Source organism: Siniperca chuatsi, linkage group LG4 (genome assembly GCF_020085105.1).
Source record: "Siniperca chuatsi isolate FFG_IHB_CAS linkage group LG4, ASM2008510v1, whole genome shotgun sequence".
NCBI lineage: Eukaryota > Metazoa > Chordata > Actinopteri > Centrarchiformes > Sinipercidae > Siniperca > Siniperca chuatsi.
In genome coordinates, this window is record NC_058045.1 from 22,948,795 (window position 1) to 22,960,896 (window position 12,102).

The following is a 12,102-nucleotide window of genomic DNA, read 5'->3' on the forward strand; positions in this document are numbered from 1 at the left end:
ATGCAATTATACGGTATATAGTATGAACTAATAATACACTATCACTCTCAAGTGTATAGATATGTACCAGTGTACTCAGGGAAGCAGATGGACAGTGGTGACTTGATGATCTTGTTTTCAAAGAGGTCCTTCTTGTTCAGGAAGAGGATGATGGAGGTGTCCTTAAACCACTTGTTGTTACAGATGGAATCAAACAGCTTCAGAGACTCGTGCATGCGGTTCTGTAGAAGAGACATTAGCGAGGGTTAAATAGGCTTTAAAACACACTCCACTGCATGCTCACAGGCACTTAAATACATAAATACCCCCCCCCCACACACACACACACAAAAATCATCCAGATAGGCGTACAGAATTAATGCACATGTTCAGAAAACACATGCACACAAGTATCCAAATCAAGGTCACACATACTGCATACACGCCATTAAAACACAAAGAGGAATTGAGTAAATACAAATGAGAAAGCAGAACAGAAGTACTAAAGAGTTCCTCTTGTCTATGGACACAGAATTTCCTTCTGCGTGGTGAGTCTGTATTTGTGTGCATGTGTGTACCAACATGTTAGTAATAGAAATTATTAGTAAGCTGGTTGTTGCAGCTGAGTTAAACAAAGCCATGCACTTTTAGCTTTTAAGCTGTGAGCCACTGCCTACTTTAACTGTAGTATGTAACCATGAAAAAAAGACAGCTTAAAGGTACCCTGTGGAGTTTTTGACCACTAGGGGCACTGTAGAGCAATGCTTTGGAGAGAAGGTCTCTGTATTACGTATTTTACAGCATGTGCTTGAGGACACCTGCTTACCGTGAGCAGGGGTTTATGTACTTTACATTTTTGCAAACTGCAGGAGGGCAGCAACCGTTTGTGGAGGTAATGAATTATAAAGTTAACAGTATACCAATGAAGGAGGAGAAGAAGACAAAACAAGCTGATGTAAACAATGCACATTCAAATTAAAAGCTTTGCAAATATTTTCTGAGGCAGAACATTTAACATGCCTCTTAGGTCAGATACAAACACTGATTTTGGTGAAAAACGTTAAATGTAAACAAAATAAAAAATAGTGTTTACAATGAAAACCTCACAAGGTATATAAAGAATAAATTTAAAACAAGATATAAGGCATAGATGTAAACACTGTTAAATTAGCATCTAAAATGCAGCTGAAATGGTTACAAAGCATGAAAACTGTAGTTGATCGCCAAAAACTATGATTAATACATTAAAAATTGAATGAATTTTAGTATTTTATATTTTTCATCATTAGGCACTTTTTCATTTTAGTAGATCATGGGACTTTTAGGTCTCTAGATTGAGCTGTTAATACTGGTAGAATGCTTTGTTCGCAAAAGTGCTTCATAAATCAGTCTACCTTGAATAATTCTCACCAGAATCCACTGTTCTGTTTGCCAGTGAGATCTGTTGAAGGTGAAAAGCAAACCAACTGTTGGCATTGGTTTTTAGTGCTCATGCAAACAACTAACGAGTCAAGAAACTATCCATATTGCATATAATAGTGCCTAGTGATGAAAACAGATAAGACTCAGATTCTTTTTAAGAATGAGTTGAAAGCAGTTTCTATCTGGTTATGAACCCTTATTGCCTAGTTTAGGACAGGGGAGGGAAGAAAAGGTGATTGCTGGGGTCCATCAACCAATCAGATTAGAGGAAACTAGAACTGTAGCAAATTACTGTAGATTGAGGAAATGCAGCCTCACATACAATAGACTGACAGAAGAGAGGAGGTTTAAATAGTTATAATATATAATACAATAATTCAGAGGAATAGCAAAGTGATCAGACAGACAGATAGATAGATAGCATGCAATAAAAAAATGATGAACTGAAAACAAAGCTGTGCAAAGACACACACACACACACACACACACACACACACACACACACACACACAGAGATAATTAAATTCCTTGGTTCACAAACAGAAAGAGGCACTGCTTTCAACTCATGGTAAGTGTATCAACCTATCAGGAGGTTTCATACCTGTCTGTGGATGGAGCATCTGTAGAAGATCTGACTGCTGATTGGTTAGAGAGGACAGTCGATGGCGAGAGTGACAAGAGGAGTGGAAGGAGCCAGAGATGTTGCAGGGCGGAGCTTAGAGCAGGAACAGAAAATGCAAGGGACCCGCCCACCCAGCCATGTCCCACTTCCTTTATGACACCCCCTTTGCCCCAAACACACACACACACACACACACACACATATACACACCCCTAGTGCTGAAAAGAAAGTGTTTAGAGGCAGGAGGACAGGACTTTATCCAGACAGTGTTCACCCAGAGCAGTTGTCATTTTAGAGTATAGACTGTGTGTGTGTGTGTTTGTCTGTGTGTTTTCACAGAAACAAGACAAGGAGAGGCAGAGAAAAACACAATGCAAGCAGTTCTTCAATAGAAAGAAGGGAATTACAAAGCGAAAGTAGTATGTGTTGTACTGCATGTGTGTGTGTTTGTGTCTATACAGCACAGTTGTTTAGATATATACACATATATATACACACACAGTCACAACCTTTAGCATGGGGCCAGTGAGGTGGTCTTTTACTTCTTTGTTGTCCTCTCAAAAAGGACAAAAAAAACCCACAAACCAAACAGACAATCTGTTCTGTTACCTCACTCATTTGGCAATATCATACCATATAGTACAGGTACTGCAAATGACAGGGTATCTGCAGGTCTTAAAAAGCATTAAATTCAGTTTCCCCAAAAAACAACCTCAGAAAGTATCAAAAGTCTTAAATTTAATTTAAGTCTTGAATATTTTGTCTTGCCTAGCATAGACAGTAATGTTAGTTATAAAATGTCTTTGTATCTGATTGCGGGCTGTCGTGAGACATTATACACCCTTAATCTAAAAGTGGGATTGTTGTGACAGTGTTGTGACATTCGACCTGTAGCAAACACTGTGACTACTGCTAGCTACAGTAGCTAGGAAGCTCATCATCTCATAATGGGCAAGTGTCAATTTTTAGCAAACACTTGACTGAAATGAAATGAATTCATAATTTTTCATTGGTTAATCCATCTATCCATTTTATGCTGCTTATCCGTGTCCAGGTCGCATTAATTGAATTAATTATATCATTAGGAATTATTGTTGTGTACTACTGGGAAGTAGTGAAAAAAAATGTGATATAATGATTAATATTTCTAGGCTATATTGTCCCTACAGGCTTTCCATCATACTTTGGATAGTATGATTGTGAAACAGGTATTAAATTGCATGCTATGTGGCATAAAAAAGGTCTTTAAAAGTCTTAAATTTAACTTAGCAGAACCCTGCAGAAACCCTGAAATGAGCGAAGAGCAAAGGAAAAGTCTATTGTTTAAGGTTAGGGTTATTGTCCTGAGATGTTGAAGATGAAGTACTGTCAAATCAATCATTTGTTTATGCAAAACAACTTCCTTGTTTTAAATCCACCTTTAGATACTCTTAACCCCTGTCCAGACAGGATTAGTATTATGGGAAGAAGCTGCCATTCTCATTAAATTCATGGTGTATCAGTGATTTTAATGAACTGCCCAAAAGGGATATATGTATTACTTTATCACTCCCATTACTGAGGAGGGGATGTTATCTTTCCTGTCTATTTACAGAATATAATATATAGAAACTGTGCTGCGCATTACTTGTAATTTTCTGAATCACATGCCTGGTAGTGTGTCTGGTAGCAGAACTGACGGAGGACGTGGGCGCTCTCTGAAAAAAACATTTGGTTATTTGCCTAGTAATTATAACTCCCACACTAGTGTTTGCTCTTTAAAGATAACACATAATATTGATTAGAACACTGTCTCACAGATGAAAATAAATAAATAAAAAAGTGACCAGACCTGCTCTTAATGTTGTCTGAACAGATATAAATGTGGGATGTTTAATGAAGTCCCTTGACTTCTGTTTGTTATCGTGATTGGTTATTTTCTTTTTTGGTACACCCATTTTGGCACATATTGCCTTGTATTCGTCTATTTGAACTTGTATTTTAGCTGTGGGCTTTGTTAATGCGAAGATAATTTTGGCTGCAGTATCATGGTAAAACAGCCCCTTTATGAAAACATTTCTTATCACTGGACTAAAGTCAGATCTATTGAGGTATTGCTCTTTGATACTTAGGGATGGAAATTATGTTTACTATTAATCTTATATGTAGCTGAGACATTTCCTGCTATCAAACACTATCGCTGCTGTGCTCAAAATATCACCATGAGCTTACATTGCCTACATTTGGACAAATATCTGCAAGAACAAAAAACACCATGCATCAATTAAATGGACTAGAAGCTGTTTGTGAGGGTGTTTTATGATGGATATTTCCTTTCCTCATCTGACGTTCTTCTGGTGCTCCCAGCTCAGAGGGAGGCTTGACGACATCTGCATAAATAGAGCAGCTATTGAACACAATTTCCCAGCCTGGAGTTCTCCAAGGATACACTTCAGGTTTATAAATAGCAGTGAACACCGTGCATTCAAATCATCTTATTTGTTTTAGGTTACATGGCATCATCTTTACAGCAACATGGCAGGTTGTGGCCTTTTGTTGAGGAAACACTGAGCCTCTTCATTGTAGCTGTGTTTTACCATTCCCAGAGGCTTATTTTAACCCAATATCGAATAGGTCTACATACGTCTTTACGCACACACACTGACAGTTTTTCACTGTGATAAAACTGTGGTAAGCCATGATATTGAAAAAAAAAATAAATAAAAAATTCTATACCTACTGTATATCTACAGTCAGCATAATTTGCCTTTAGAGCAACCTAATATGCATATACTGTACATGCCCTTGCCATTATTTAAAACAGGTAATTTGCTCTGAACAGAATACAACCTGGCTTGCAGCGTCAATGCAGAGAAGAATGATTTGCATAGAGAAAAAATAACTCTCATATAACAGTGTCCCCTTGTATTTTTGCAATGAAACCGTCCAACAGTGAGGTCACTAGAGATGGAACACTGTTGGATTGAGTGTTTTGTTAAACAAACAAGTCCAATAAGTGTTTTGAATGTGGCTTTCAGCAGTATTCCGTTGATTTATTTACATGTTCGGTTGTCATGGTGGATGGTTTACCAATAGGAGATTCAGAGGAAACACCATGGAATTCCACAGAAATTCAAGGGCATACCAGTGTGGCAGACCACAGCTGTTGCTTCAGTATTACTAACTAACACCAGATATTTAGATAGATGCAAAATGAGAGAAAAGAAGAAAGCAGATAAGTCTGTCTGTACATATGATTCCTAAAACATTCTAAAAAATGAATATATAAAATGTAAATATAAACATTTTAAAACTTTCATGCCTTAATTTATTTAGCAGCTCATCTAAGAGCACCACAGATATTTATCCCTCCCTGTCACAAGCTTTTACACAGACCATGTGTTTAATGCCAGCTTACACATCGTTTCTACATATAGAAGCGTATACTCCTCTTTTTTTACACTAGCTGTTATATACCCTGTGTCAGAATGTATTAGGAAACTATTACCCATGTTGTCCCACATTCTGAATGTATAAAATAACATTACTGATATACTTAAAGGTGTGTTCCAATATTTAGAAATGGGTCATAAGGCCACAAAGTGACAGAGAAAAAACATCAGAGAGAGAGAGAGAGAGAGAGACACACACACAGAGTGTGAGAGAACATACATATGTGAACATCTGTCCTTACCGTGGTCTCGTCCTCATGCAGCACCTGGTCGTATCCGCTGAGCGCCACACAGAAAATGATGGCTGTGACATCCTCAAAACAGTGGATCCACTTCTTCCTCTCCGACCTCTGACCTCCCACATCAAACAGCCTGATGGACAGAGAGAAAGATAATAAACAAACATTTTTTTTTGACATATCACCATAAAGAAGATTCATATATCATGTCACTTTCTGGTCAGTCAAGTCAAATTTGAACGATTAAAACATTTAACCTCAGATTGTGAACTATGCGTACATATTCGCTCTACACAGCTTTTGGTGTGCGTCGCCAGGTGATAATACTGTATACCTGTCTAAACTGAAGTGGAAAGACGGCGACTTCTGAAGTCTGGCAGCTTCTTAAGCATTCTCAGTTGTGGTCATTTTGTTGGTTTATTCATGAACTGGGCCTGTTTCTGTTTTTCTATTGGATTGCATTATTCCAGCAGTGACACATAACTCAGATGTGACAATTCTGGCCCTCTTCCCAGTCCATAAAGTGGTTCTCTTTCTTGCAATGATCTGATATTGTCAACTTTGGGTTTTATGAGCCGACTTGTTGTTTCTATACCCAACTGTGTGCTCCATGAGTCTGCTTTTCACACTTTAATTTTCCTTTTCTCTGTTTGAAAAGCTCAGTCAGTCTATCTAAAGTATGTAAGAGAGACATGGGATCTCATAAATTCTGGCAGTTTTCATCTTATTGTAAATTTTATTCTTTGGATGTATCGCTGATGTGCAGTATCACTGGGTATGTGCTCAGTAATGCCTCAACTATAAGACAGTGTAACCATTTTTATCTGTTATACTGGCCATTTGAGATTTTTGTTTTCTTTAGTGTCTTGTCTAAAGGCGCCTTTACACTGTGATTTTGGGCTGCCTGAGACGAAAGTTGACAATTGGACAAAGGACTCTTGTGCTGAAGTGGTGTGGTAAGCGCATTGTCTCAAGAACTAGGAAAAGAGATAATATTTCTGCAAAATTAGCTTCTCTGCACTGGCTCCCTGTAAAATTCAGAATAGAATTTAAAACCCTCCTACTCTCCTACAAAGCTGAGAGCTTTGTAGGTGAGTCTCAGCTCAGGCACCATCGTATCTTAAAGACCTCACAGTTCCCTATTACCCGATTAGAACGCTGCGCTCCCAGAATGCTGGGTTACTTGTGGTTCCTAGAGTCTCCAAAAGTAGAACGGGCCAGAGACTTTAGCTATCAAGCTGATTCCACAGGAGAGGAGCAGCAGCAGATGGCCGACCACCCTGAGTCTGGTTCTGCGCGAGGTTTCTGCCTCTTAAAAGGAAGTTTTTCCATGCCACTGTCGCCAAGTTCTTGCTCAACCATTGTAACATTGTGATTTAAAAGCCCCCCCTCGGCGAGTAAAATCTTGTTACTGAAAGTGAAATTAATCACTATAACGTATTTAAAATATTTTTTATAATCATATGATCTGCTTAATCCTGCTGCAGCTTTCAGACCATGGTCGGGAAGCACAGGGAAGACTTTGTTTTCCTCCAGGGCTGAAGTTGATGCTAACCTTGGGGCTAAGCACCTTCACTTTTACCCAGCAGCTGGGAAGACACATGGGAACATCTTGGGTATTGAGAAGCTGCAGCGTTTATTCATGGGCAAACTGTAAACTACACTGTACATTTACTGCCACTAGACAACTTCACTGTTAACCTTTCCCTCCGCTCCGACCACCAGCACACCTGTCTACTCTGAGTATGCCCCCCAAAACAACGATGTCATCGTCCATCGCGATGTTGTTCGCCCAACCCTAGTAAGCACCATTTTTGAATAAAGTTTAGGAAACAAAATCAAGCATATACTAACAAACCAAAACAATGGAGCGACGCAGATGGATGACGCAAGCTGATGACGTGCCACGGCTCTCACTTTTTTCTGTTAACATTGCATGATATTTATGAAACACATTGCAACCAAGATATTATTAGAGCCATCTTGCACAGTGTGACATGCAAAGAACTTACACAATCGTTGTTGTCGCACAGACTAAAGGCACCTTTATACTTATGTGGCATTGTCCTTTTTTGGGGCCCATTTCTTCTGTCTCTTTAAAAGGTATGGGATGTTAGGATAGGAGGTACTGGTCTGTGAGTGCTGGCTTCCTACAGATCTTTAGTTTTATACTCCATAGAGGGGGAACAGTGGAAACACCACAAGTCACTGTACTGCCACATAAAACCACGACCTGTGACCTTCTGAGGAATATGGTAGAGCTGAAACTGTCAAACAACAGGTACACCTATTATCAAGAAAGAAATTCTTCATAAACTGTAAGGTTAGATGAACCTTTCCCATTTAGAGTAATTCACCTCATGTCTTCATACACTTGGAATGACCACTTCCTCATGTGTAAGTTGTATTTTTGTGGCTTTTAGAATACACTAGAAAAACCACTATCAGAGAGGAGTGAATCCAAAGTGGCACAAACCCAGTCCTACATGTGATGGGTATAATGGTGGGTAGGTTGATGGGTCACACCCAGTACAGGAACACTGGAGACTCCCACACACTGCCTGACTGCCAGTAATAGCAATTGAGCTGACAATATTTAGGCTTAACAACAAAACACACCCACCTTTTCAGTTGCAAGAGACACAGTTGAAAGCATCATTCAGCATGTTTAAATTGAGTGTGTGCCTACGTATCTGAACACAACAAATATGTGTGTGTGTGTGTGTATGAGAAAGATTGAGACAGGAAGTTCAACAAACATCAGTTGAAGTGTGATGGTGCATCTATTCAGAAAATGAATAGATAGCGGAGCAGACAGAGAGATGAGCAAAAGGCAGCACTGGTGACAGTAAAAGAGAAAGAGGATACATCTGAAGTTACAAATGTCCCTGTCATAAGTTAATACTGACCTGAAGTGGAGGTTTTTGAAGGTAAAGTGCGTCTCGACGATGCCCGTGGTCTTCACTCGGGTCCTCAGGATGTCCTGCTCTGTGGGCTGGTAGTCTGCCGCACCAATCCGATCTAGGCTATCTAGGTAGCTGCACACAGACACAAAACAAAGACACAGGCTGTAAATCAACAGCAATCTACTTCCAGCCCGTACTATAAGTAGGCACGATAGGCCTGTCAAGCTTTGGATTTCTCCACATGCGGTGCACATGGGCCTGTAGTGAGAGAGATACTTGGCATTTAAAGAGTTTGGAGAAACGTGCCCTTTTTTTTTTAAGCCTTTCCAAAACCAAAAACACATAATCAAAAGTGCAGGGATTAGATTAACAGTGATAATGTAAGCTGCAAATGTTTCCGGCTAACTAGTGTTGTAAGGCAAACTAACTAGTGTGGGGTTACAGGTCCAATCCACCTTGTGTTACAATGTAATGATGTATGTTACTGTATGGCGGCTCAGGCTGGTGAAACAGTAAGCATTACATAACAAGCAGAATATGACACCCACCCACTGGATTACTGTCATTAATAATGATAGTAAATGTGCTACTCTACTGACTGCAATGGGGTCATTTTCTATCCTTTACCCGCTCCCTCTATGGGAGGTCAGAGGTCAGGGTAAACTACAGATCACTATTGCCAGAACAGGTAAGGAATCTGTGTCCTCCTTTTACAGTCATTTAAAATCAAATTACTTTCAATGATGCTGATTTTGATGGTTTCCCATAAAAATATTGCCTTTATCTTCCCGATTCCTGCATATTAAATGAATGAAGGCCGTACCTGGCCGATAAAATACATATGGAAACTAAGTTACCACATTGTTAAGCGACTCTGTAAGAAATGAGATAGGGCAGTGGGTGGGCGAGATGATTCTGTTCAGTTATGTCATGGAATATCCCTGGAAGCGGACATTTATTTTTTTATGTAGAAGTATAAATCAAACAATCCTGAATAGTACAGTTCAGAGATTCACCTCACAGCCAGGCAGCTCTCTGGCTGAGGGATGATCACTTTACCTACAGTATTAAACCACCCTACCATCAAGCAAAGAATAGGAGAGACAGTGAAGAAAGAGCTGTGACTTGATTACGTATTCACTTTGACACCATGGCCACTGAGAATCTTTTATTCTGATTGGCTGGCAGGTGTCCGTTATGTTCTTTTAATGCCATGTTCTTTGCCTCTGCTGACTTGTGTAATGACCACTTTGGAGGGTATCATCCCTAACATATTCACTTCTGAAAGACAGCTTCACTTCTAAACACAAGTGCAGAGTGAGGTCTCAGCCATACAAGTTTTCCACACAACAACGCTTCAGACATTATTGGTATTCTAAGCTAACAGAGATGGTTGGACAGACAGAAGAGCAGGAGAGATGAGCAGAAATACCCACATTGTGCATCCATTTAGTGTAATGGATACAAAGTTTTTATTTATTGGTGCGCGTGTTACAGTACAAAATCTGATTTAAACTATAAAATATACCGTAAAACATGTCTATGTGGCTTGTATGTATTTTATAGTATCAGCTGCATGGAGGTCAGCTCCACTTTACTGCTTCATAGCTCTGCAGCTACGTAACCAGCTTTCAGACGTCTTCCCTGCTGTGATGTTCCGACAAATATTTACAACCGCCACTTGTGACTTCTACAGAAGCTGCAGTGGCATGATGCAACATGATACAACCTGGCCACAACATGAAAATGCTCTGAATTGATTGAGGAAAAAAGCCCTGTCATTATTTAGAACAGAGAGGATGAAGATAAACCAGGAAATTTCACACTGGCAGTGTACGTCAAGGCACGTCTATTTTGTATTTTTGCCTTTCATGGAGAGAAGCATACTGACCTTTGAACATTAGGTTAACTCGGTTGTCAAAGCCAGCAATACCCACCGGCACCAGGATGCACTATGTTTATTTATTAAAATCAATATGGCTGAAGTAGCTTTACATTGTTATAGTGTTAAATAATCAAATGCAATGCAAGATGCAGAATCAATATCTGTATTAAAGAATGGAGAACAAAGCCATTTTGTCTGACATTTAATTTAAATTAGTTCTAAACAAGTACACTCAGATTGCCTGCTATTGCCTATGCACTTTATCTATTTAATACTGTCTTTTAGTGTAATAAACCAAAGCACCAAAGCCATGCTCTGGTGCAGTGTCCATTTAACTACTTCACCTGGAATCTTAATGCCATTGCAAATGTGTGCATATAGAGGATGTGACTGCGTTTTTTTAAAATGGAGGTCAAGTGGGTACATGCATACCACTGTGTCACAAAGATAAGGGATGTAAATCATAAACAGAGTATATGTGCATTGTGGTAAATAGGTCAGTACATGCAGAGCATTTTCACAGAGAGAGAGAGAGAGAGGTGACTTCAGGCAGTATGTGCTGCTCTCAGAAGAGAGCTTTCTGCTTTCTATGTAATACAAACACACATTACATGCATATGTGATTACACACACATCCACACGAACACTCCTTACTTGTACCATAATCTTCTTCACTAAAATACATAACCCTTAAACGAACTGTAACACCTGACAACCAAAAAGCCTTTTCAAAGCAATAACTGACAAAATATCTTCACTTCAAGAAAGAGGCACGCGTACACACACACACACACACACACACACACGTCAAACTGAGTGGGGTCTGATCATGTGATATCTGTCCTATCAGTTCATTGGCTGGTTGGCCTGTTCTGCTCCACAGACCACAACATAATAGGAAGTGTGCATCAATCTTTAATGTGACATTTAACACAGACACACACATGCTTACACACACACACACACACACACACACACACACACACACACACACACACACGCACGCACAGCGGATGTTGTTTGAGTTAATTGACCACATGAAAATGTTGATAGGAATATGTTTGCACACTTTCCGAGATGTCTGCCATGATGTGAAATAACAAAATGCTGAAACTCTCTCTTTCCATCTTTTCTTTCTCTCATAATTTTCGACTAACTCGACCTTTTCCGTGCCTTTTTAGTCTTGCGTTCTGTATCATTCAATCATCTTGATGTGTTTTCTTTGCCTAAGCCTCTGTTTGAATTCCCCACCTTTAACTTTCCTTCTCTTATCTCTCTATATCTTCCGTGCCCTTTCTCTTTCTGTCTTTTCTCATGTTCTCTGCTCTGTTCAGTCTCTGTCTTCTGCTATTTATTCTATGTTGCCTCTATGTCTGCATTAGCTATGCTTCTGGACATGTATTTCCCATCCAATTCTAGATGTGGTTTCTTCTCATTTTAGCCAGTTCTAATATTAGGGATTTAACTATTTTGAACTGCCACAATTAAATTAAGTAAGAAACAATACATAATGAGGCATCCTCTCACAAAAAATAATGTACATAGTAGAGGTAAAGGTTTTCTCTGCAGGGTCAATTATTTTTTCAGGACATCTTGGAGTATGGAGTTGGGGTTTGTT

The 12,102-nt window shown here is 39.3% G+C and overlaps 1 protein-coding gene across 2 annotated transcripts in view; it reads right to left on the minus strand.

Moving 5' to 3' along the window:
• gnao1a (guanine nucleotide binding protein (G protein), alpha activating activity polypeptide O, a) overlaps positions 1–12,102 on the minus strand; it is a 99,429-nt gene that overhangs the window by 14,989 nt on the left and 72,338 nt on the right. Inside the window, exons 5-7 of one of the 2 annotated variants that reach the window (XM_044192005.1) lie at positions 8,603–8,731; positions 5,697–5,826; positions 68–221 (exon numbers count right to left, since the gene is read on the minus strand). In XM_044192005.1, coding sequence (XP_044047940.1) covers positions 68–221; positions 5,697–5,826; positions 8,603–8,731 — 413 coding nt within the window. The remainder of the gene's footprint in view (positions 1–67; positions 222–5,696; positions 5,827–8,602; positions 8,732–12,102) is intronic. The other variant, XM_044192004.1, reaches the window with a different exon arrangement.